At 41.1% G+C, this 27,403-nt stretch overlaps 1 protein-coding gene across 11 annotated transcripts in view; it reads right to left on the bottom strand.

Moving 5' to 3' along the window:
* Positions 1 to 27,403, bottom strand: part of PITPNM2 (phosphatidylinositol transfer protein membrane associated 2) — a 142,779-nt gene that overhangs the window by 15,335 nt on the left and 100,041 nt on the right. For 3 of the 11 annotated variants that reach the window (XM_042441646.1, XM_042441641.1, XM_042441651.1), the window contains exons 8-18: positions 21,809 to 21,904; positions 17,451 to 17,555; positions 16,645 to 16,715; positions 14,857 to 15,101; positions 12,634 to 12,823; positions 11,085 to 11,204; positions 10,409 to 10,620; positions 8,201 to 8,206; positions 7,219 to 7,394; positions 6,216 to 6,386; positions 4,414 to 4,563 (exon numbers count right to left, since the gene is read on the bottom strand). In XM_042441646.1, the coding sequence (XP_042297580.1) occupies positions 4,414 to 4,563; positions 6,216 to 6,386; positions 7,219 to 7,394; positions 8,201 to 8,206; positions 10,409 to 10,620; positions 11,085 to 11,204; positions 12,634 to 12,823; positions 14,857 to 15,101; positions 16,645 to 16,715; positions 17,451 to 17,555; positions 21,809 to 21,904 (1,542 nt within the window). The remainder of the gene's footprint in view (positions 1 to 4,413; positions 4,564 to 6,215; positions 6,387 to 7,218; positions 7,395 to 8,200; positions 8,207 to 10,408; positions 10,621 to 11,084; positions 11,205 to 12,633; positions 12,824 to 14,856; positions 15,102 to 16,644; positions 16,716 to 17,450; positions 17,556 to 21,808; positions 21,905 to 27,403) is intronic. The other 8 variants (XM_042441650.1, XM_042441648.1, XM_042441643.1 and 5 more) reach the window with 4 other exon arrangements.

Here is a 27,403-nt window from a genome sequence, read left to right on the forward strand (position 1 = left end):
AGCTAAAGCAAACTAAGGTTGTGGCAAACTGCCCTTGCTCTAGTACTAGAATTCACTTTAGAAATTCTGCTCATTGGCCCAGAACTTAGGAGAGCAAAACATAGTGCAGAATAAAATAATCTACTTGTCTTGAGCTGTAAAGTAAAATGTCGATATAACTCATGGGACTTGCGCAGTCTGTCATGGGCCTGATACCTTACTGTTGTAGATGTGATCCCTAGAACTGGGGGGAAATGTGCCACCTCTTCACTTCTTTGCATAAATGAAAAACTTTTTTTAAAAAAAAAACCCAGCTTTTTGGAACCTTTGAGGTAAAATTCAAAGACAACAAATGCTGGTTTTATGCCTGTAAAAAATTATTGATTGAAAGCCAACAAAGCACCTTGTGGAAGCTTAGACTAAGAACTGTTGCTAGAGCCTAGTCAACCTAATGCTCCTCTTCCCTACTCCCAATCCCCTATTTGTAGCATTCTTCCTGACAAAGAGATCTTGAAAGCTTACACTTTTGAGGGCACCTTCGAGTTTGTTCCCCAAAAGGTAAAGTTTTTGGCATTTCTCAAATGCAAGTGCAGTATTTCCTTATATATTTGTTGTTGTGTGCCTTCAAGTAGTTTCTGACTCATGGAGATACTAAGGCAACCCTATCCCAGGGTTTTCTTGGCAAGATTTATTCAGAGAGGGTTTTGTCTTGCCTTCCTCTGGGAGAGTGTGACTTGCCTAAGGTCACCCAGTGGGCTTCCATGGCTAAGCGGGGATTGGAACCCTGGTCTCCAGAATGGTAGTCCAACGCTCAAACCACTACACCATGCCTGCTCTTTCCTTATATATATAAACATATATTTAAATATAGGTCCTGGATTAAAATGCAACCTGTGAGGTAGTTTGATGGTAGCTTGATGAAAGAACGTAAATTGCTTGCACTGGAGATTTCACGGATCAGCAGAGAAAAAGAAGGACACCAATCCGATGCCAATTGACAACTGACAACAGTTGACAACTGACAATAGTTCTTGACCTGGAAGGATTCTTGACACAGCACCTTTTCTCAGGGAAAGGATGCTGCCTCTCAAGTCTTCTCTCTCTGTCCTCTGATGTGCCGTGATATTTTCTGCAGCTTACTTTGATCACCTGTGTTTCCACAGCCACAGCATGCTGCTTCTGAGCTGCAGTGCAGACTGTACCATGCTGTGCAGTAAGATCTTTGTCTCACTGTGACAGAAGAATTTCAGAGCAAAGTTGCTGAGTTATACTAAGGCAGGGCCAGAGGAGAGATGGTTGTCTTTCCAACTCTCCATAGGGCTTTGAGCATATACATAAACGAGATATGTTCAGTTTAATGATACCGTGCAAATCAAGGCTTGAAAAAAATTACTCTTTGGATGACAGTTCCCAAAATCCACCAGCCAGCACCTTTTCCAGGCTCTGCACTTGATGTCACTAGACTCAGTGTTTCCCTATCCCTGTCAGCAACACTGAGGTGCTGGGGAAAGTCAGAGTCCAGTGATGTCACAGCATGCATCATTTTTAATGCTTCATTTATTTCTCAACTGATAAATTCCACTTCTAAAAAGCTAAGCCAAGACACTTCAGGAAAGGTCAATAAAAAGAATATAAAATTGTGTCAATTCTATAAATCAAAAGCAGTCAGTAAAATAGCAGAAGAGGCAGTGATTAAAATCGTATCAGATTTTTAAATTAACAGATGTTACTGGGACACATGGGTCAGTGAACATCATGCATCCCGTCTTAACATCAGATCTGTGTTGAGGGGCAGGTTTACTTTGCTTTCTAAAGTATTGTTTCACACACTTTAAATGTAAGCAAGACATTGGCATGATCCATACCTACTGCCTTTAGAAATCAATTACAACCTTGCAGTATCTTTCAAATGCAAATTTGAAAAGAAATGCAGCCATGCAGAACACCAATAGCGGGGGGAAAAGTAACTCGATTGTGAAAGCATAAACAAGGAGAGAAGAAAGGGTCTTGAAAGCTTTCCCATATAAGCAATTAATTTTATTTGTAAGCAGGCTAAATAAAATGCATTACTTATTTACCAATGGTAGAAGCTCATATCAGAATATCTCTAATGAGACTGAAGGTGTTCCTTTGCACATATGGGGCTCTATAAGAGCAGCAAACTCATTGAAAAAACCCTCATCCAGTGCCCTGGTGAGTTCTAGACCGAATTTCAGAATATATGTGTGCAATCTTAGTGGGATTTTAATAGCACAGGTATTGGCCAGTTCCTCACCACTTTTACTGAATTTGCATTCCTAAACACACACTTACCTGGCAGTAAGTCCCATGAGCTATGTGAGGCTTACTTCTAAACAGAGATGTTTAGGATTGCACTGTGAGAACCTTGTGAGACTGGGGAGAGATTTTTTCATTCCTCATACCCTGATGTTTGTTGTTCAGGGAAATCATGGCTTCCTTGACTGAGTCTATCCATCTAAAACAGTGGTCCCCAAACCTGTACCCTTTAAAAGATTTTGGACTTCAGCTCCCAGAATCTCAGACTATTGGCCAACATGGCTGCTGTTTCTGGGAGCCGAAGTCCAAAATCTGTTAAATGTGGTCTTCCTCTTTTCCTGCTGCCTTTTACCTTACCGAGCATTATCGTCTTTTCTAGTGAACCATTTTGGCTTGTGATACATCCAAAGTACAACAGTCTTAGTTTAGTTATCTTGGCTTTTAGGGAGGGTTCAGGCTTTATGTGCTCTAGGACTCATTTAAGGGTCTTGAGGTTACAGTCCTGTTTTTGAAAATCACATTTGCAAATTATCCCATTAGATTACTGGTCCATACTATTGAGCAATGCTTACAGGTGTAGGAATCAAACACATTGGACATTTTCACAGGCAGCATCATACTCCCCCCCCCCCCAGGTTCTCTTAAAAACAAAAAGGGGGTACGATGAAGTACAAGGCATGAAAAACAGCAGTATTAAGGTGCAGATTGCCAGCAGCCTCCTGTATTTTATTTTGGTTGTTGGGTGACTTTGCCCCACTCAATGACTTCTGTGAGACAGAAACAGAGTTTTCCTATCCAGGGAATGTGGGGGCACTTTGCGCACATCTGCCCTGTCTAGAATGTTTCAAAAAAGTCCCTGCATTGACAAAGAACCCACATGGGTGAATCATAAAGCCTATAAAGAAGAACATCCATCAATCATGATATATGCGCTGCATCTTAAGACAGCAGGGGGCATGCACAGTCAGCATCTGATGCATACAAGCCAAACTCAGAAAGAACCAACTCATCCAGCTACCACTGCCTCTGATCAGAAATTCTTCACTTGTCTGGATTCTACTGTGCTCAGTCGCACAGCTTTTCCAACACGTCCGTCGTAAATACACAAACTGTAATTCTGCATGCTACTACTCCATCCACTTTGGCGGAGTGTGCAATTGGGTGCAAAGTCGTAGTGATGGGCTGTTTCCTATCTGGGCAGGAAAACACAAGAGGCTCACCACAAGCAACTGGTTGCACTACCTGAGGGAGGTAATTTGGAGCTACCAAAAAGGATGAAAATAAATACATTCAGCATCTTGGATTTTAGCTGAATCATATCCCAACCTGCAGTGCCACAGAGAGGAAAGGCATTTCTCGCTGGACGCCAATTTCTATTGTTAGCTCCAGGAATTTAAAATTCTCAGCTCAGCCAGCATCACCTCAGAGTTTGTGCTTGTCTTTGCAGAACTACGCTTGCATGGCAGAGAAAATAATTGGGCCTTGTAAAAAAAAGATAGGAAGTATACCAGGAAAATGAACCAGGTATTGAACCAAAAATGCTAGAGGTGAACTGTTGAGGGACACAGAAGTCTTCTTCATGTACAGCGTTTCAAAGCAAAATAAATAAATCAAAGGGAGGAGGAACCCTAGTCCCAACTTGACTGGGTTAAACACTGATAGACCTAATGGCAAAGTTGACTTATATGTTTGTTTCTTTCATGATTTGCTGTACATACTATTCCTAAACAGTCCTGTGATGTCTTAAATTGACTAATATGTTTTATTTGGCATGTGTTTTCATGGACTTCAGCCCACTTCATCAGATGCACAGAGTGGGCCGCAGTCCACAAAAGCTTGTGCCAAATAAAACCTACTAGGTTTCACGGAGCCATAAAACCTTTTGTTGTTGCAACAGACTAATGCAGATACTCCCCACAAGAACACTACGCAACTCTAAAATATCAAAGGATAACATTTTGTCCACCCCTCAAGTCCTCTGAAATGAACCAACTTTCTGCTTCTGTTTGTTTTTTTGTCCTAGGGATCCAGCTGACCATTAAAAAAGCAGGGAAAGCTTTCAGGACCCTTAGGGGCAACCAAGTGTTTATCAAGCATCATCCAAAACCCCAAGAATATGACACAACAAGACAATATGGGGAAGGTCAGATTACACACACTCAGCAAATCCAGAATTTTTACTGGAAACATCTTGCCAATTCAGGATGGGAACAGGGATACTGGTTTCCATGAAGCTGTCCTGGTTCTGAAGAGCAACCAGGGGGCTGCTTTCTACGAGGAGGACAGGGTTGCTCTGGACTGTTTCAACTAGAAGCAGATGGGGAAGAAAACAAAGATGGGCAAAAAACAACAGACATGTGGCCACAGAAACTGGAACAGACTCACAACTGGTGTCAAAAACGTCTCTAAAGGACCTCAGACACGGGAAACAACAGTAAGGGTCTAGTTAGATGTGTCAGAAATCAGATCTCAACAGGTATAAAGTGGGCTGTGAAGGGTGAAAGCAGGGAAGTGGTATTGAACCACTTCCACATGCCAGAGGTTGGCTCACCATCCCTTGCACACCCTTTCATGGGAATCTAGTTCTTAGAAAAGCATCTGAGGGGAAGCAGTGCTCAGGGAGAATCAGTGTAAATGCTTTCAGACTACTCCCTCTCCATATTCAACCATACATATGGTTTACACCTGTTCAAGAGTGACCCCTATTTTCTTTTTGAAAAGGGGGGGGGGGAGCAGATCTTCTGCCATCACACCAAAAGGAACGGTCAGGAGAGGGCAGTCCATGTAGTGTGGCACATGGTACAAAAGTGAGGTAAAGAGTAGCCCGGACTCTGGCTTCTTGGAGGTTGTGAGCTTAACAGTGCTTACTTGGAAAGAATTCCAGAGTAATCAATGCACTTTACTTCCAAAGAGAAGTCCAAAGTATCAAAACCCCAGTTCATCTTACCCACTTTCTCAAAAAGGTAAATGGTTGGCTTACAGTGGTGTAGAGAAACTAGGCAATAGGCAAGTACAGGTGTAACTGAAAGGAACCTTTGTGCAGGGCTGGGTTAAGGAATAAGGCTTCTGAGACTTAGGGTACATACAGTTGTATCCAAAAATAAAGCTGGGAAAAGTTACTTTTTGGATTCCAGTCCCAGCATGTCCAGTGGACCATAGCCCTCAACCTCCCTCCAGCATGGCCAGTGGTCTTTTAGACTGCAATTCCCAGAAGACTCCCAGGCTGCCAGGCATTTCTGAACCTTGCCACTTCTAATGCCAACTATCACATGTACAGTGGTACCCCGGGATACGAATTGATTGCGTTACGAAATTTCCGGGAAACGAAAAAGTTAGATTGGAAAAAACTGTTCCGGGATACGAAGGGTTTTTCGGGTTACGAAATTTTTTTCGGCGCGAAATTCAAACGCGCGGCTTTCCAGCGCTAACGGAAAGCCTTTTCGGGTTGCGAAATGCATCGGGTTACGAACGGGGCGGCGGAACGAATTAATTTCGTAACCCGAGGTAGCACTGTACAAGATTCCTGCTGATCTGGGAACTGCATTAGCATCACAGGCCAAGGTCTTGCTGAAGTGGGAAACCTGTGTTTGGAATATATCGGGATATACAGAACTAGATGCTGTTGTGAAGATGATTCCTAGACAAACCTTCTTCTTCTTCTTCTTCTTCTTCTTCTTCTTCTTCTTTTTTGGAGGGATATTCTTCATGGAAGCATTATGTTATATGCACCAGCATCTATTTGCCCAAATACTACAGCCTAGATATGGGTGTACTATTTTAACAAAAACTAGGCCAGGTTTCCCAAACTCACTGTTCTCTATACATTTTGGGCTACTAACATGACCACATGTTGACTGGAATGAGGTGAGTTGAAGTCTAACACATCTGGAAGACACTAGTTGGGAAGGCAGAACTAGGTCGCTGATACTGGGTGTTTACTGGTGGAAAAGCTGACTTACCCAGGAGGGCCGAATTGCCATCACCAAGTGGGAACCTCTGGTAGCGTGGGACATTAAAGGGTGGCAAAATGTGGAACTTCTTTTCCAAAAGAGGTTCTAAGCGAGAAGCAGAAGGGTCTGCAGGATGGAACAGGTTGTAGACTTGCTGGCAGGCTGGTCTCAACTGAAAAACTAAGCAATGGTGGAGGGAGTGAAAAAGTGACAATGAGGCCATTTACTGTGTAAGTTCACTGTAGACAGTGGAGAAAACATCCAGGAAGGGGTGAGCTCCCATTGCCATCCAGGCCAGGCAGGTCACATGAACCTAAATTCTGCTTTAACCTACTCAATCCCTGAGTAAAATATTAAAGTGACACTATATACATTTGCTAGGCATTTAAAAAGCTAACATTACTGGTTATCTTTTTAAATCATAACATATATTAAAGTAAGGCGCCAATTACTTTGACAAACTTTTCTAAAACCTGTTCACACTGAATTCTCCCTCTTTATTGTACAGCCCTAAACTGTTACAAAGTGACCCTTATTTTTTAAATGAAACATACAGGTCCCTACAGATGAAGACAGATCATTTAAAGGACAGTCATAGAAGATTACCAAATCCAAGCTGGGGCCAGCTGTGAATCTTACCTCTCCTCCTGTAGAAACACTCCTTGCTTTTTTTAAAAAAGGTAAGCACTACACACATTTATTTCATCTAAAAGATTATCTAAAAGCTGCACACTCTATTTAGGGATTATGGTTGTCATGCAGAATGTCTTAGTGATGCCAAAGTCCAATTGGCCAGTTTTTGGTACAAATTTACAGTGTTTTTTTCTTCAAATCTCAGTTCTAGCGACAAAAATGCATATGAATGAAGGCAGTGGCTTTCTTATTCTAAAAATGTTTCTTTATCAGTTTTACAGTTTGAGCTATCCAGATTTGCTTTTTTTGTTCTCACAACCCTTTAGAAACAGAAAGCATTTTCAAATGCCACCTCACCCAATTCCATACAAGAACTTACTATCGAGAGTTGGGATGACTGTTTTTCGCAATGCGAGGACCAGCCCCAAAGGAGATCCAAATAAGAAGAAATCTGTGATGTCAAATTCAAATTTCCCAACGTTTCCTCCATCCAGTGCAGTGGAGCTACTCGATCGCCTCGATCCTGAATAGTTTCTCAGAGCGCTAGAATGTAAACTAGAGAAAGAAGGAAGTAGACTGTAAGTAACAATGAAGGAAGCAAAGCTACCAGACAGACAGTCATGAATACATGTTATACTGTGTGTTAACAATGAATGTGATTCTTACCATTGTAATAGACACCTAAAATCTATATTGTGCTAACTTTAGGTTAGGCCTAACATGGTACATGAAGATGAAATGATTCTGGATCACTAGGAGCATGAAAATAAAAGTCTAAAAAAGTTAAGGTGAAAAGCAGCATTCCTTGATAGGTTTTTGCCCTCTTCTGCCATTCCTTTTGGAAAAAAAAACTCAGGTGTATTTGCATCCATTGTTAACAAGAGTATCTTTATCAACAGTTAACATCAAATGTTGTAAATGTATTGGCTGAACAGACTACAATATAGGATAGGTAAAAATTATATATTTGCTGACCTGAACACCTATCATTCTTCAAAATATACCCATTTTTTAAAAAAACAAATCTTGATATTTTGGAGAAAAAATTATTCCTTCTTCTAGTCAATTTTGCTCCTAGCATTCATGACTGGAAAAGAAATGCAGCAGATCGGAAAGTCTGCTAAATGTACTAAACAGCAAGTTGGTCAAATAGAACATTATCTTCTTTACCTATTCTATATTTCTTAAGACATGTGCAACACAACCTTATGCATGCTTATCCAGCAGTAAGCACCAGTGTTCAATTGGGCTTATTCACAGGTAAATGTGCACAGGATTGCATCCTAACATTTTGCTTTACACATGGTCTCCCAAACATACTGGACTTCTCTACATTACAGAAAGCTGTGAATTATGCTTACCTATTTCTTCCTCAAGGAAGTTGTTGGGACAAGTGTTAAGGGGTTAAACAAAAGAAAAAGAAAACAAATAAGAGAGGAAAGAGAAATAGAAATATCACAATTGGCAGGAAGGGAGTCTAGCATCTTTGCATGCTGTCTGTCTCACTGCCCAGAGTAAAATGTATAATCATAAACTCACACCTTCATACTTATATAACACAGCATATGATCCTGTCATATAAGGATCAGTACAGCCACGTGAACAATTCTACATCGGACAATATGTTCTGCACCCACCAACTGAGGACAGAAAAGCCAATCATCCCTTTCTTTAACATAAAAAGGCTTGTCAGGAAAGAGAACTATAAGGCAACCCCCCCAAACTGAACAACACTAACATTTATAGGTAGTCCCTACGATTTCAATGTCTACTGAGCTAGAGAACAGGCAACACTTCTGGAGAGATTGGTACAGCACAGCACAGTTTCTACAACAAGTAAGTGATGTGCTGTCCTCCAGTTTTTGAACTGCATTCCCCATAATCTCCCAACCATTGGTGAGTTCGGAAAAGGATCTGTAATTCAAAACATCTGGAGGGCAGGAGGTTGCCTATCCCTGCCTCTATGCTGTAACCAGGTCTCCTGCTCATGTTCAGGAATGTCACGAGCCATAGCTGCCTTTGACACAGGTAACATTTGTGCTGTAGGCTGGCCACCAACGTATTTAATATCGTGGTTTCCAAACTGAGAAACCCCAGTGTTCTGTGGAAGCTCATCAAGGTATCAGTATGCTTTAGGGCAGAGATGTGGAATGTGTGATCCTCCAGATGTTGTCTGACTGCTACTCACACAATTTCTACTTTTTGGACTATAAACTAATCTATTACTATCCTCGCATGGCTCCTTATTTTAAAAATCCTAATTTATCTACTGTTCTCATATAGACAAGCCCACATTCTTTTTAGAATGGGAATTTCCCCTTCTTAATGCGCAACTGCCTGTGTGGAGTGTGAGATTCCAAACAACTAGCAGCACATCTGCAGAATGGTTTACAGAGTGGTAAGCATTGTTAATAATGATGAGCGGAGATTAAATTTTCACATCCTTTCAAGGCACGGGGAAGCGGGTGAAGACAACAAGCCTGTGATAATATTTAATGCCAGGAGTAAAACAAACAGACGTAACAAAATCTACTAAATCTTCTAAATATTACCAAGAGAATCTTCCTGGATAAAATACATGAAATAAATAATATATATAGCACTGTGGGGTTGGACAAGAAGGTGTTTTCTGGGCATGAGCCTGCAATACCAATCCACAAACAGCTACATTTGGAAGCATTTATGAGTATGGGCTCACTCACATACAAACACTTATTTCTGAGGTGGTCTATCATGTATCCTGAAAAACTGTTAACATGTGAACATAACCCCATAATTCTATTTGATTTACTACTGCTAATATATCCACATAGAAATCCTTTATATTGTTTTATAGTGGTATTTTTTTTAATATTGTTTATCCTCACAACTACTCTGTGAAGCAGATCATCATTATTCCCATTTCACAGATCAGAAAAATAATGAGAGAGAAAAAAATTGCTCAAAATCTTCCACTATACCCCTGCCTCCCATATCAGGGCTACGAAAAACATTAGAGGTCAATTTAAATCAAGGAACCAGAAGGGGAGAAGAAGCTTAATATCATTTTTGGAAACACCACTGATCCCCTCAAATTTTGTGTTTTGAGGCCTTATGACCAGAGCTCAGTGGCAGGCTGCTTAGCCTGCTGAGAGTCTCAGGTGAAATCTATGGCACCTCCAGCTAAATGGATAAGGCACTGGTATTGGAGAAGGACTCTACATGAGACCCTAGAGCACCACTTCCAGTGAGGTAAGAGCTTGGAAAAAATAACTTCTTGGACTAGACCTCACAGTATCCCCCACCTTTAGGGTTCTAACCTTAAACGTTACTTCTCCAAGCTCTGGACTAGTACACAGCTCCAGGTCAAATGGATTGTCTGATTCTGCAGCATCCTCTCATCTCAGACTGCCTATATCATGTGGAGCTTAATGAATAAGTGCGGCTAACTCTCATTCATTTATATCTCATATCTTCTGCTTTCCAAAATGGCCAATGAGCATTTCTAAAAGCATCAGACAACCTCAAAGGGATGATAATTACAAAATTGATTCAACATTAGCAGCGGCTGCCTCCCTTTAAAAATCTACCTGGAAAGGAAGGCCTGGTGCTGGCTGATGGTATCCAGCTCATAGGTTGATGAGTCACTCCTCTTCCGTGGAAACTGTTTCTTGGAGTCCTCCCCATTGCTGCGAGGAATATCGATGTTGCTTCGGCTGAGGTGTCGGCTGGCTTCCAGGTTAGAGCCCCCAGAACAGTAGCTGTTGTTCACAATGATGCCAGGAGATAAGAGGTCAGTGTCCTGGAATTTGAAGGGCACAAAGCCTAGGCATCAGACCCCTGACGAAGGGCAATCACACTGACACTCTGTTTGACAAACAAGCACAGCAGACCTGCTTGGGCCAACCACTAACCCTTTGGGTTGTTAACAGACTTATCAGGTGGCAACTCTTCATGCTGCTATGGTCTAGTGACCAGCCGTCATCATCACCATCACTATCGGCTTTAAAGATCTTTAGCAATAAGTTTTAACTGGGGAACTCCAGTTTGTGGAGTCCAACAAATCTATATAGCAGCATGTGGAGATGGCTGCATTATTTCAATTTAACTTACTTAGACTAAACGGGCATTACACAGTCCTTCTAATGCCACCTCAAACTCACCTTTTTTTCTGAAGGCTGTGGAACAGGATGAATTTTGAACAGGCATTAGAAAGAAGAAAGGAAGATGGCTTCATGTAGATGTTCTAAAAGACTATGTATTTACCTGCACGCTTATGACACTCCCCCGCCGGCTACTGTTTTGACTCTCTGACATGGTCTGACTGCTGTAGCATAGAGCATCAAAGCCCAAGATACCTCCTACACAGTCCCCAACCAAACACACCTGTGCATGGGGTAAAAAAAAAACACACTCATTCACTGTCCTTTTCAAGGAACATCAAGAGTTAAAACTCTATTAAAACCAACATGTAAGGTATAAGTTGCATTTATGGCTGTTATGGTCCCTTTAACTCTGCTGTATGTTCTGTGCTCTTAACTGGAAACTCCATCTTCCTCCAAGTGGAATGCATCCATTAGTAGACAAATTTGCTTTTGATGGGAAACCATGCATCTTGAACAAAATTTGCTGAAAATCAAATGCAAGTGCTGCAGGCTAGAACTAGGATGAAAGGCAATTGTTTGTAGGGGTCCAGCATAGGTAGTAGCAGCTGCTTGGAAGCTGTGTGCTCTTCACCCTCTGCACTGATAAAGCTTTAGAAATAGCTCTGCATGCACTGAGTGTATGTAAAGTCGAAGGCTTTCATGGCCGGCATCCATAGATTTTTGTGGGTTTTTCTGGCTATGTGGCCATGTTCTAGAAGAGTTTATTCCTGACGTTTCACCAACCTTGGATGCTAGCAGATGGCAGACACAGATGCTGATGAAACGTCAGGAATAAGCTCTTCTAGAACATGGCCATATAGCCAGAAAAACCCACAAAACTCACTGAGTGTATCTTCCCAACTAGTCCCACACAATTTGTCAATGTGTGGACATGCAAGCAGTACACATGCCCCCCGAATTTGAGTTGTCTCTCCTCTAAAGGAAATTGACAGTTCAAATTCATGCTTGGTGCTCACTTCTTCACAAGGATGGGGGACCTTTGTAAAGCACTACATTCTCTTGAATTATTCTGCTGGGACTCACACACTGGCAGCAGGTGGAACCAAAACCAAAAGGATACCTCCCCCGATACCCTATTTCTCTCTCTTTCTCTTTTCCTGTCTTCCCAGTGGACCACCAGACTATTGTTTCTAGAGGTCTGAATTGATGATATGGAGAGAGCTTTTGCAATGAAGTTTAGGTTTAGGCCCACAGGCTTGTAACCCCCAATACCCCCAAGAGAAGAAAGCACAGAACATTGCTATTACCAGAGACGACAGCCATTTGGATGGGTGGGGTGGGAGATGACTTTAAAAACTGACTGTTTTAAAGAGGACAAATGCAAATGACATGTAGCATCTTGGAAGAGGCATTCCCTCTCATCTCACAAGTAAATGCTTCTTCTGAGACACTGCTTGCTTCTGTAACATGTACACAAATAATCTAAAAGGAGGAAGAGTTGACTTTTCTTCAGAGATACTGTTTTATTTACATCTCTCTATATATAATTTAAATCTACTAATTTAATTTAATAAAAGAATTAATAAAAAACCCCACATAACTATTTTTTTTAAATCACCCTGCATTACGTTAAGTGTTTTTGTAAATTTACAGACACACACACCATCTGGTCTCTGGTTCAATTCTATCAACTCAGACAGACTGCTTACCTGGCCACTGAATGACATGCCTTCTTGGGATTTGATGAACTCACTGTACACTTGGTTGGCTCTCAGGATCACTGTGGCAACTGCCTCTTGGTACTGTGGGGATGATGTGGCAAGCAGAGGAAGTGCTGCCAGAGGAATGTGATCCTGGCTATTGGAAAGGCAACCTTCATCATAACTGTAAGGGCTGAGGCTAAAGAGAGAAGAGAAAGCAAAAGACTGTTATATCCTATGGCTGTGTCATGGGGCAGAGTTTGGAAAGTTAATTCTAAAAAGTAATTTGTTTTCATTGTAGCTTTCATTGTAAAGAAGCGATCCACTTTGTCACTCATAACTCAAAGCCCAGATAAATCTAAAACCTCAAGGGTAGATATAAATAAAAAATGTAAACCGGCTTTCTTGTCAGTGGCTTCCTTCAACTAACCCATCGGAGGGCCTGCAAAGTCTCTGTTAGGATCCCTAGTCCCAACTCCACTCCCAGAAATCACAGCTGAAAACAGGTGTTCAAAAGAAAGGAATAACCTCTAAAACAGCTGAAGTTTGTAGTGGAGATCTGTCCTTATGTATGTAGATGTCTGCCACCAGAATATTAGTGAGGTTGAAGTCAGTTTGAAAAGACAAGTTCTATATTAGGGTAGCTTCTGTTCATGCTGGCTTCTGCCCTAAGCAGAATTTGGGGAAAAAATCCTGTTTGAGATTATGACTCCCAGAATCCCCAGACAGCATGGGCAGTTTTTTAGTAGGTAGTTGATAGGGGCTGGAAAGAAGATGCTCCTCGGATGTGCAGATGACACCATACTGGGAGTAGTAGCTACAGTAGAAGAATCAGTATTCAGGATGAATGTGACAAACTGCGGAGCTTAGCCAAAACAAACAAAAAGAATTTCAGCAGGGATAAATGTAAGGTACTACATATAGGCATGAAAAATCAGATGCACCAACACAGGATGGATGACATTTGGTTTGACAGCAATACATGTGAAAAGGATTTGGGGTCCTAATAGAGCATAAGCTAAACATAAGTCAGTGTGATGTGGCAGCAAAAAAATTAAATAAATCCCTAATGCCATTTGAGGTTGCATCAGTAGAGCAAAGAAAGTAATAATACCATAATGCCACACTTTTTTGTTTTTATCAAGCCTCATCCAGAGTACTGGACCCAACTCTGGGCACCACATTTTAAAAAGGACATTGATAAATTGGAATGTGGCCAGAGGAAGTGGAACACAATGGGCAAGGGTCTGGAAACCAAACCCTACGATGAATAGTTTGAAGGAACTGGATACATTTAGCTTGTAGAAGACTGAATGAGATAGCTATCTTCAAATATCTGAAGTACCGTCACATGGAAGATAAAGCAAGCTTGTTTTCTGTTTCTCCAGGGGTTAGGACCCAAACTAATGGATTTAAATTACAAGAACAGAGATTCTGACTAAACATTAAGAAGAATTTCTAATGGTAAAACCCGTTTGTTAGTGGAACGGGTTGGCTCAGACTGTTGTAGACTCTCTTTTGTTGCAAGTTTTTAAACAGATTGGATGGCCATCTGTTAGCTATGGATTCCTGTTGGATGAGATGAGCATTGGGGGTACCTGCCAACTGTATAATTCTGTGACAAGCCCAGTGGGTTTCTGATCACACTTCTATAAGATCTGAAAGCCTCTTGCTTAGAAGAATATGGAGCTGTCTCTCTGAAAAGTTTCAAAAAGCATGAAATAGGGGCCTCAAAGGCCTATTCTTGGATACATTCAAATTAAATTGTTAGTGGAAGGGGTTGGCTCAGACTGTTTTAAAACTCAGCACACTACTGCATAAGAGCTATATATGTTTTCAACACACTCTTCTCTCATACATGCATGCACACTGGAGCTTGGAAAAGTTAATTTTTGGGACTACAACACCAAACCTAGCATGTTGCTTGGAGGACTGTAGCAGATGCCATTCAAAAAGGTAACTTTTCCGTGCTGTGACCTGCACACCCATGTTTGAAGCAAAGTGGAGTGTGCATTTGTCATGCACCTCTGGTGCACATACTGATTTAACTAATCAGTGAGCCAGACCCATAAATAACCCAGAGATGAAAATATCCATGACAAATAAACACATAGAGTCCATTTTGAAACACAACATTCCCCGTCATGCCTTCCTTTTACACACCTATCTCCCTCTTCCCCTCTTTCTTTCTCCTTCCCATGTTCTTTTTCTGAAAACAAAGCAGCAACTTACTTGGAAACAAGTGAGAATGCTTCAGAACAAATGGCTGGACAAGGAACTAGCTTGATGGCGATACGTCCAAGAGCTGCTGGGTAATGGACCCGAATGACAGTGTCAAATGCAGTGGCAATAGTATTGACATCCCCTTGCTTAGAGTTCTGGTCACCACTTCCCGTATCCAGGATGTTGCCTCCATGCAGAACCAAGAGCAGGACATGGATTTTGCTTGGCTGCACTAATGGAGTTACTACCTCATCCTGAAAAAGGAGAACAAGAAAGAACAAGATTAGATGAGAAGTCAAAGGCTTTCATGGATGGCATCCATAGTTTTTTGTGGGTTTTTCGGACTATGCGGCCATGTTCTAGAAGAGTTTCTTCCTGACATTTCACCAGCATCTGTGGCTGGCATCTTCAGAGAATGCATATTGAGGAGGGAACAGGACCCGGGTGGATGGAAGCTACAGGAAAAGAGATTTAAGCTAAGTATCAGGAAGACCTTCCTGACAGTAAGAGCTGTCTGACAGTGGAACACACTCCCTTGGAGTGTAGTAAAGTCTCTTTCCTTGGAGGTCTTTAAACAGCATTCAAGCATTCTCTGAAGATGCCAGCCACAGATGCTGGTGAAACGTCAGGAAGAAACTCTTCTAGAACAGGGCCACATAGCCCGAAAAAGCCACAAAAAACTGAAGATTAGACGAATTTGACTCCAGGGACCAAGCGTGCTTCTTGCAGAAGAACCATAATTCTTGGACATATACCAATCATCTGGCTACTTTCAGACCCTATAGTATTATGGATACACTTGGCAGCTTTAGTGGTGAAGCGCTTTGGACTTTGACATGAATTTTCCAGTAGTTCCAATAGTAGATGCTTGGATACTGTAAATGGCTGCATTTGTTTTATGTGAGAAGATGATACATAAACAACAGGGATAAATTGGAACAGTTACAAAAGACATGGAATATTTTCCTGGAACCCTTTCAAATTTTTGTTTGGTTTCATATTCTATTTCATGCATTTGTACCTTAACTGTATATTGTGATTCTACATGTTTAGTCTCCTTATAATTAAACATAAGTGTAGAGTAAAAGATTACCCTCTTGCAACATGGTGCATGGTGTTGTTGCTGGGAGAAAGCAACATATAGGCACTGTAAATATAAAATTAAATAAAGTCTGTATTTAAAAAATACAGACATACATCAAGGCCAGCAGAGTTTTGGGCTTCTCAGAGGTCAGTGGCCATAAGAGCAAGGGAAGGGAAAAATACTTCTCTGCATGGCTTTTCATGACTCACAAGTGAGATTTTCAACTGGTTGCACTAGAGACTGAAGGATGATACCAAAAGAAAAGAAAGCACCTAACTGTAGCTTGCTGGACCAATGTCATTTTGCTGATTCTACTTTGAGTTCAGCATTGTTTTCAGTTACTGGTGAATCCCTATCATTCCTTCTGAACTTGACCAGTATAAGACAGCAAGTTTCACAAAGAGGTCATTCATTTCTAGTGCTCTTTCATTAAAACAGAAGACAACCAGTTTCTACATAGTTAAAGGCTAGTGTATTTGCAGCTACTGATCTGAAGCCTGGAACAAGAGGATGATGAGAACTGGAGTCCAACACTTCCTGAAGGCACCAGGAAGGGTGATCAATATGCACTTCAATACATGGAAAAACTTTATGATAACTCAGCAACAATAAAGATTTGAAGCACGCTTTCTCTCAAAGAAAGAAACACATCTATTGCCTCTTTGTAATTTTATAAAATAAAACAGAGAAGATAATTTGTTTAGATCTAGTACCTCAGTTATGCTGAGTCTTTCCACACTGGATCCAACACTGTAGTCTGCTGTTGGGTCAAGGCATGGATCATCTAGAAGGAAAGAGATTGGTAGCATGACGTGTGTTTCTCTTCACCACATTCTTGCATTTGTAGTTCCCAAAGTAACTTTTTTCCAAGAGCTAATCTACATTAATAGTCACCTGACTACCCAGATAATTCTGGGAAGGGAACTGAACTTCTGTGAAGGTAGGGATAGGCTAAAGATGTTTAACAGAGAATTGACAAAATACATGTATGGGAACTCCTCCACACACACCAAAACAGCCATGTGAGGAGTTAGTGCCATGGCTGCTCCAGAGGCCACCAGGAGCTGCAGCCCAATACCAACAAGAGGTGAATGGAAATGCTTCCATTATTTGATCCATGGACCAGGAAGATGGGAACTACAATTGTAATGATGCTTCTGGTAGTTGCAACTCAAATGACAGAGGAACAGCAATGAAGCTGTCAGAGAAACAAACACTAGATCTCTTGTGAAACTTGTGGGGGTGGACTCTTTAGACTCTGCCACAGACTATTTAAGTTTTGTGCAGTATGGATCAAGGGGTGCAGCTCACTTGAGGTGAAGATGTAGCTTCCATATTACAATTCCAAGCATTCTTTGGGAGAAGCTTAATTGATATAAACCTGGCATTCAATTGTAGTGCAGAAATACCCTGCTACAGACATAGAGGCCACATGTTCTACATTCACCTAAGGGCAGCATCACTGAAGAGACTGAGAGTACAACACTCTCAGCAGTAACCTTTTCTACAGATAAATTACCTGGCATATCTTCAGATTCAGGGGTTTCAATCTTATCCATGAGATCATTTGAACTCCATTTGGTGATTTCTTTTGGGAACACCTCTTCATTCTCAGACAGGTCCTCTTTGAAGGGAGAGAAGGGGAAACAATTATGTTCATAAATACAGACAGGGCACAGTGTCAAAAGCTGTTTTGTTAACTCAGTCACCTCCTAACAACTGGGAGCCAGTAGGGCGAACATGGAGCACTAGTACTTAGAAAACCCACAGCAGTTCTTAAGAGGGAAGAATCAGAGGCTTTGAAAGATAAAGCACACAAAATGCCTTACCACATCAAACAGATACAGGTACTATGCAAGCACACTAATGGTTAGCTTAAGAGTCTTAAAAATCTGTATTCACAGAGCAAAATCTTAACAATGGTCAAAACCATTCAACACATCAGAGGAGAGGGCCTGGAAAAGAGAATACTCACGCCTCACACCTTAACCATGATGTAAATCAGTGGTGGGGAATATTGTAACTATCCACACGTTGTTAGACTGTAAATCCCATCAGACCTAGATAGCATAGCCAGTGGAGCGATATAATGGGGGCTGCAGTACCCCAACTCATATAAATGCATGAGCAGCAATACTGGCCTCTAGATCTGGAAGTTATCTCCCCACAGACCTATGCAATACTGTAGTGAGATCAACTCTCATGGCCTAGGCAACACTCTGCTAACTTGATTTATCCACCCTTATCTTGGAACATGTCTTATATTTGTTGTTGTTAGCTGCCCTCAAGCCGATCTCGATTCATGGCAACCTTATGGATGAGACCTCTCCACTAGTAGTATGGTGTCATCCACATATCTTAGATGGTTGATGTGCCTTCCTCCTATCTTTACTCCTCCTTCTTCTAAGTCTAAACCTGCTCTTCATATGATATTTCGTGTATGCAAGTTGAACAAGTAGGGTGATAATATGCAGGCTTGCCTGACTCTCTTGCCAATTGGGAACCACTCTGTTTCTCCATATTCTATTCTAACAGTGGTCCTTTTCTCCTAAGTACAGATTACAGATCTTATATACCCACATATTACCTTCTTGGACCAATCCATGTAACTGACAAAACAGAACATTGTTTATGCCACGGTCAGACAGCCAGTGTCTCAGCCTCAAGTTCCTATTGCAACCATGTATGCCATATTAGCCAAGAGAGGTACTATGATTTTCTGGAAGAGCTTTTGGGAGGAATGCAAGATGACCTCAGATGCTCCAAGCAAAGTTAGTTGTTCCTGGGCATAGTCAGAGGCCTTTCCCATCACCCTATGGAATCTGGAGAAAACAGATTCATCCTAATAACATTTTTGAATTTATTGCCTCCTGAGGAACCCCTGACAAAAGATCCCAGGTTTGATCTCCTGCATCTCTAAGCAGGGCTGTGAAAGGCTATTGTCTGTTTTCACAAAATAACTCTGTTACGTACAACAACTAATTAATTAATTAATCAGCTAAAAACAAAATACAGCATCACACAATATGGGCAACGGTTTAAGTGCATGTAGTTAGGAAATTTTAGTGAGTTTCTCCATGATAAATATTACATACAATTCACTAAATAAGTGAAATAGTATCACAATCAAAAGACAAAGCTTGCCTGCATAAATATCATTTACACAAAGTACCCTTCTCAGGGCTCAAATTAAAATGCATATTTTTAATGTGCAACTGATGAAGGCTTTGCACTGATTAATCCAATAAGGTTTCTGCCCACTGCCTGATGCATTGTTGGATTGCAGAGCAGATGGCAGAAAGTATATACATTGTCAAATGAGGAAGGAGCAAAAAGGGGCGAATTTACATTCTGAGGTTGTTCCTGCATCTTAATCTAAACACTGAACCCATTTGCTCAGGAGGCTTAATTACAGGTCTCACTGCTGCTTGCTATGATCAGTGAACAGACTCCTGCTCCCATTATTTGCAGTTCTTGTGGCACATAGTCTCAATATTAATAATTCAACTTGCCTGGCTTTGCCAGCAAATGAGAAAATGTGAGAAGGCTTCAAAGATTAAAATAAATAAATCTAGATGAGCATCTCTTTGTCATGAGGTTAAAGCAATTAATGTTCTGCTAATAAGAACAGCTAGGATATGGCTTGTAATAGTCTTGGAATATATTCTTTCTAGATGCTGTCCAATTCCCAGGAGAGTCAATAGAAGCAAAGACAGTGGCCCCACTTGTACTTCCCTGGGAGGCTGCAGAAAGGCTTACTTTTGAGTAAAAGTGCATGGGACCATTGTGACTTTTTTGTTAACATGGGATAATTTAAGAAAAGAGAAATCACAGGTCTGCTGAGTATCATAGCCATGCTAAATTAACTGGATTAAATGTATGTTCATGTGAAATTTCTGGACCTATTTCAAGTTAATTTTTCCAGAACACAATATATTACTTTCCATATATAAATTACAAGTACATTTTTTTCCAAATGCTTTGAAGAGGAAATCTAAAGCATTAGCATTTTCAGATGTCTATACAAGACATTTATTCAGGTTTCACTGAGAACCACTGAAGAAATAACTTTAATCTTGCCAAGATAACCTCTGGAGATTGCAGTCAAGAAATCAGAAGAAGACTAGGACTTGGAAGGGCAGCTATGAAGGAACTAGACAAGATCCTGAAGTGTAAAGATATATCAAGGAATACTAAAGTTAGGATTGGCCATGCCACTGTATTTCCAGTTTCTATGTATGGTTGTAAAAGCTGGACAGTGAAGAAAGCTGATAGGAAGAAAATCAACTCATTTGAAATGTGGTGCTGAAGAAGAGTTCTACAGACTGCTAAAAATAAATGAGTCCTAGAGCAAATCGAGTCTAAACTCTCCCAAGAAGTCAAGATGACTAAACTGAGACTGTTGTACTTTAGCCATAACTCACTAGAACAGACAATAATATTTGATAAGGCAGAAGGCAGTAAGAAAAAAGTAAGAGCTCATGCCAGATGGCTAGGCTTAGTCACGGAAGCCACAAAACTGAGGCTGTAGGGGCTGTTAAGGATAGGGTGACATGGAGGTCTCTCATTCATAGGGTCACCGTAAGCTGAAGTCATCTTGAAGGCTGTTAACAACAACAAGTCCAAAAAAGTTAACTTTTCAAGCTCTGCATCTAAGGTAGTTGGCATCACAACCCCTCATGATGATCTGAAAATGTCTTAAGCAAGCACCTTATTCAGTACAAGAGTATCTATGCATCCATTCATTTATTTCTAGTTGTTACATTCATACCCAACCTTTCTCTGAGGTGCTTAGGAAGATGCACACAGGACAGCCCCCTTTTATCTTCACAATAATCCTGTAAAATAAGATGGGTTTGAGGGTTTTCAGACTGTAAACTGGCTGATGGGGCTCCTTTTAATTATTACTGTGCAACAGGTCAGTGGAGAGGACTGTCCCTAGTCGTTCACTTAAATTCACAGGTGGGAGCAATCTTGAATCCAGGCCTTCCTAATCCCCAAGTATGTTTAACAGCTATTATCATTACCATTATCTTTTTCATTCTTATATTTATTTGTACCCTGCTTTTTGCCCAAATTGGGACTCAAAGCAGCATACAGTTGCGAAACACAGTACAATGAAAAACTTACAGACGTGACAATTAAAATGGAATTAAACTGCTACATCATATTATACCAAAAGTGAGTAACGACATTTCTTACTATCTAACTAAACCATCCACCACAATAAACAGCAACAAGGTCATTACGTTACACTGAAACAGAAGCTACTGATTACAAGCACCGTTCTGTTTTGGTTTTGTACTGTGTCCATATTATTCCAGCATTCCTGTACTGTACAATCACACTGAGAGAAATGTAACATCTCACAGGCTTCATGCTCACGACAGCTAGAAACCATTAGGCAAGAAACAGAGCAACCTATTCCAGGGAGAAGGCTTTGAAGGCACTTAATGAGTAACCAACTGTCAATGACTTAATTTATTATATATATTTTAGCTTGCATTTGGGTGTGGGGTGGGGAACATGATGCCATTTGAATTTTCTTACTCAGGCACGAAAACATCTTTTCTGGAAAATAAGGACACACTGAAAATCACAGACATATCTGGGCAAATATGAAGGGCCAGAAATAAATAGACGGGTCAGAAGTGGGGGAAGATGGGGGAATCCAGGTTTCCATTAGTGATAAAGATCATCTTCCACTCACGTGACACAGTTTCATATGAGCACCAAACAACTTCTCTGACATACAAATTGCTGCACATATAAATATAAACACTGAAGGATCCAGTGCATGCATGTGCACACACACAGACACACACACACTCCCACCCACCCCAATTATGCAGCTTTTCTTTCCGTGTGTCCACCTACCATGTGCATCAAAGAATTCATCGTCTGAGCTCTCATCTGAATCCCTTGCAATGCTTTGCATTCTCCACTCCGACAGGCTATGGCGTGAGGGGCTTGCTAGGAGAAAGAGAAACGGATTTATACAATCAGCTAAAGTCAGAGAGCAAAGATGGTCCTGGTATGTTCTTCTCAGAAGAGACACAGTAGGGGTGGTCCTGGTGGAAACCCATCCCTTAGCATTAGAGCACAGCAAGCCCAGTGTGATGTCAAACTTTCCTTCTCTGAGTTTGCTGTACATTGTTGTTTATAGTTTTGATAATGCACCGCCACCAAGATGCCAAAAGCACAGGGCTCCGCAAGCCTCTGCTGCTATTTTAAAAAGGCAGCTATTTATAAGCACTGGGAGGATGTGTAAAATCATTTGGTTTTACTGGTTGGCAATCAGAAAAAGAAGCTGCTTGCTGGTAAAAGTCCTTCTCCAAAATCACAGGGGACCGTATAACATACCCTTCAATTGTCCAGACAGTTGGATAGACAGTCTCAATTAGTCCTTTGTCACCCCACTTTTTCAGCTACTTTTATAATTTCTGCATTTCTTTTTCTCCCTCCTATGTTCTCCCTTTGCCCTAAAATTATTCCAATTGCTACAAACTGAGTTGAAAGTAGAAAAGTAGTTTGTACTCCATTAATTCAGAAAGGGGCAGAGGAGAGGAGGGGTGAAGTCTTGCCCTTCTCACGAGGCTCCAGCAAAAGCAAACTGCTGCAACCTCTCCTAGCTTGTGTGTTTGTCCTCATTACTAACTTTTTATTTTACTAAATTGAGGCAGTTTTGGGGCAGATAACAACAACATCTTATATGTGTCACTTGTGGTTTGGTCCTGAGAATGGTACAGAACTGGTGAAGTGGTGATCTTTTTACCAGAGAAGCACCTACCAGAGCTCAGATAAGTTTTTTTAGCCATTGGCCATGCTTGCTGGGAGATTATGGGAATTATAGCTTCCCAAAGTAACGTTTCTAAACTCTGCATCTATCTGACTTTACCACTTTCTGGAGCCTGTTCTGATTTTCTTTCCCTTTCTGTTTAATACGAGTCAGATTACAGTCCAGAGAATCCACCCTAAATGCCTGTGGATACAGTTTATAACATATTGGCAGCTAAATACCCCCGAGTTTATTAAATCCACATGGAGCCACCCAGAAGTCATCCAACGGCTGGCATTAAACAACACAGTGGCACGCACACACACACACACACACACACACACAAACATTTATAACTGAGACACAACAGAAGAAAGCTGAGTGTTCCAGGCAAATGCTTTTGGATTCTCATTTTACTAATGGTCATGTAGAAAGGCCACTACCTCTGTTTGCCCCATAGATCAGTCACAGAGCTACTTATGACTTTAGCGTTCAATTTGTAGCCCCTAACTGTCCTGTACCATCCCACTGGGAATAAGGGAGCAAAGACACTGACAGAGCATGGCTAAACCACGCTAGACTGACGTCAAAGGCCTTCACATAATAGCTGCTAAAAATAGAAGTAATGATAATAATATAGGCAGGCCTGCAAGGAGGGTCCCTACCTACACCAGGGGTCTTGCTTAGACAGCAGAAAACTGATCAAACCCTTATAGGGAGAGAGGGAAGAGGTGCTTTCTCCAAATCAGGGCTATTTGGCATGCAAATGTGCAGGCATCTCCTAAACTAAGCTCAGGAAAAGATTTTTAAAACCTATGTGACGTGTTTCCTTAACTCAATACTCCGATATTTCCTTCTCTCACTTGAACTGAATCCAGTCGCAAGCCAAAGGGAGTGCCTGGCTAATAAGACATTGAAGGGTGAGCTGAAGATGTCTACAGTCTAATCTTGTTGTTCCTGTGTGCCTTTAATACGTACAGTGACTTTAAGGTGAACTTATCACAGGGTTTTCTTGGCAAGATTTCTGCAGAGGGTGTTTGCCTTTGCCTTCCTCTGAGACTGAGAAAATGCGACTTGCCCAAGGTCAACCAGTGGGTTTCCATGGCCGAGCAGGGATTCAAACCCTGGTCTCCCAGGGGAGTCCTAGCTGAACAATCAAACTATACCACTATGGCTCTCTTCCATACGCCAGAACAAAATAGATTTCCTGTACTCCAGAACAAAATATACACATGAAGTATTGCTTGGGCATAAATGATTTGGCAGTAAGCTCCTGAGCAACATGTCCGTTATGCTAAGTGCACATTCTACTCAATGCAAAATACATGGGATTCCACCTATTTTGTCATGTAGAAAAAAAAATCCCAGGGGATAACATGTTAGTTTCTCACGGCAAAAACATCAAGGAGTCCAGCAACAGCTTAAAGACTAACTTATTTTATTTGGCAATTCATTTGGTGCACTGCTTTTGCCAAATAAAACTTATTAGTCCTTAAGATGCCAGTGGACTTTTTGTTGCAGTCATGGAAGGATACCAGACTGGGATACAAACATAATATATCTCAAAGATCTTGAGAACAACTCCACATTTTAAGTCAATTCTACCTAGGCTTGTACCCAGTACCACCTTGTTCCACAGGCAAACCTGCAGACATACTTGCCTGCAACTGTACTGGATCAGGGCCATAGAAACAGCTGGCCCTCCGTATCTACAGATTCTTCATGCATGGAGTCCACCATCCACAGCTTGAAAAATATTTGCCTTTTTCTCCTCTTTTCTCCATTCTCATTTCCATCCTATCTGGACCCCGCTATAAACTTCCTACAAATCTCCTACCTAGTTTAACTGTTATTTTATACTATTGTTTTAATGTCCTTCTGGTTTAATCTCCTTTTAGTATTACTATGTTTTTATACTGGGGGGAGGGGTAGGGTTTTTTTTTTTTAGAATTTTTAACTGTATCTTGTTTTATTGTTTTAATTCACTTGGATTCCAAGTGATTACGTGGAATAATAATAATAATAATAATAATAATAATAATAATAATAATTGTTATTATTCCCACCCAAAATTCCAAAATGCAAATTTTGGTTTTTCTGTTTTACATAAGGGACACCGTTTTACTACACCACTGAATATAATAAGACTCGAGCATCCATGGACTTTAGTATCCGTGGGGGTCCTGGAACCAAAGCCCAGTGGATATCTCAAGGGCCCACTGTACTTGATTCGAATCGTATCCCACTCTTAAACTGGGTCTTCTTCCCATCCTAGGGGTATAATAATGTTCTCCCCCACTCCCAGTATTTGCAGCACAGTCTGAGGTCCATTTTAATAATTCTCTGTTAGGAATCAGGAGCCGAGTGTTTAACATTTCCACGCATAACTGGGGAAAACCCATTTCACATTGTGTTCCAGGGTGATCCAAAACAGGAGATTATTGTGGGATTGGTATTAATCACATTAGACCCTCTGTGCGTACTGCTTGCTCCATGTCTAGTATTTCACATTAGACAAGCACATGCCTGGGAAAAAGAAGATCACCTGAAACATCATGCCATTGCAGAAGTTTCCAAGCATAAAAGCACAGTAAGCATTCTTACTACTTCTATCTTTAACCACCTCATTGTTTTCCAGTGTGTAAATTTCCTTCCCATTCTCTGCCAGCTAGGGAGTGTGCCCTATTAAGCTCAAATGCAATGGAAGCAGGGTTGTTGTCCAATTAAAGAGACCATAGCTGATTAATTGTCTGAGTATTAATGGATTACTCATGATATTGATGAACTAAAGTAGGTATGGGGAACAGTGGAAGGTAGGAGACATTTTTCATTTCTGCACCCGCACGGAAACTGTTCCTCGCATGGTTGGTTTGCGTTTTGACCAATTTTTGGCTGACTGGGTGCAGGGTGAGCACTGGGAGGGTCTTGGGGACGTTATGGGAGCAAAACCAAAGTGCTTGCAGCCATTTCGCTTCCAAGCACAATAAAAGGTGTTGGTTATCACCTATAAAGCACTACATGGCTTGGGCCCGAGTTACTTGAGGGACCGCATCTCCCCATACAATCCGCCCCGTACACTTAGGACATCCAGGAAGAACCTGTTGGAAATTCCATCTTCCAAATACGTTATTACATCCCAGATGGCCTTTTCAGTGGCGGCCCCACAAATCTGGAATGGTCTTCCCGAGGAGCTCCGTCTTGTGACCCCCCTGGAAACATTTAAAAAGAGGCTTAAAACCTTCCTCTTCTGTCTAGCCTTCCCTGCTGAAAAATGAAGTTGTGCACTCCCAATTCCATTGACTCTCTGCCTTACTCTCTTGAATGACTGTTTTTTAGATTTTATATAATTTGTATTTTGCATTTTATCTATTTTATGAGATGTTTTGTGTACCGGTTTTTTATCGGTCTGTGTTAAACCGCTTTTGCTTCTAGGAAAAAAGCGGTTATACAAATAAATATTTATTATTATTATTATTATTATTATTATTATTATGGCCCAAATAATTTTTTTTAATAGGGAGGGGGATTGGGAAACTTTAGGGGGGCTTCAGAGTTCAAAAAATGAGTCCCTGAAGCCCTTAAAATGAGACCCTGGGGGTCATATCTTCCCCGCCACTGAACTAAAACTCTATCTGCATGAATCTACATATAAAGAAAAACAATCCAGCAGGCATCACATTAGAAGAGGCATTCCTTTTTCTTTGTCTTCCAACATGGTGCTTATATGTAAAGTACATACAGATGTCTGGGTATGTATAAAACAATCGTAGAGAAAATAAAGATCATCTGCCTAAGTAATTGGGGACTTTTAAAAAAAGTAAATCAAATTTAGTTTTAACTGATTAACGAACTAAGCATCAGTTGTATCAATTTTGTGCCAGGTGGATTGGCTCTCAGTGTATTTCCAGGTCCAATTTGAAATTCTGTTCTTAACTATTAAAGCCCCGCTCCTGCTTGTATGTCCTCTGATAAAAAATATTAAGCTGAAACAATACATGAGCCGGGGCCTCCTTGGTGGTAGTCCCACATTTTTAACTTCTTCCCACTTAATATTTAGTTAACCCCTTCTACTGCTGCGTGCCTTCAAGTCATTTCAGTACTGGCAATTCACCACATTTCTTGTTGTTTTGTTTCAGCGGCTGAGTATTTCAGAAGTCCTGCTACCTGCCTACCTACTCTTGCCCTGTTCTACAATGGAAAAAAGGCTTCCCACCCCTTCTGTGCAGTCTAGGATGAATTAGAGCTGGAGACAGACACAGCACTCTTTCTGAGAGATGTTGGAGGTGTGCCCGGAGTGTTTACATCCATTCTGCTCTCATCCCAAAGCTCTGTTTGATCAGAAATGGCATAGCGAAGCAAAAGAACCACTCTCATATAACAGGCAGTGATGGCTCTAGCAGGCATACCATCTTCACTTCTGTGAGTACCCTACTCTCTGTCTCCAGTTGAAAAGGAGCCGGAACAGAACACCACAGGGGAGGAAACCTGATGCAAGTATTTTCTTGGCCTGTAGGTTTTTTAAAGGAATGCAACACCATCAAGTTGTAAACCTATTAAAAATTCATACCCTCAGCAGTTAGAGGGAGTATGACTTTTCTTTGCAGAAGAATCTGCTTCTGCTGGTCTCATAGGAAACGTTCCGAACAAGGATGGGCAACCTTAGAAGGTACAGAGGCCATTTCCCACAGAACACA

This window comes from Sceloporus undulatus, chromosome 10 (assembly GCF_019175285.1).
Source record: "Sceloporus undulatus isolate JIND9_A2432 ecotype Alabama chromosome 10, SceUnd_v1.1, whole genome shotgun sequence".
NCBI lineage: Eukaryota > Metazoa > Chordata > Lepidosauria > Squamata > Phrynosomatidae > Sceloporus > Sceloporus undulatus.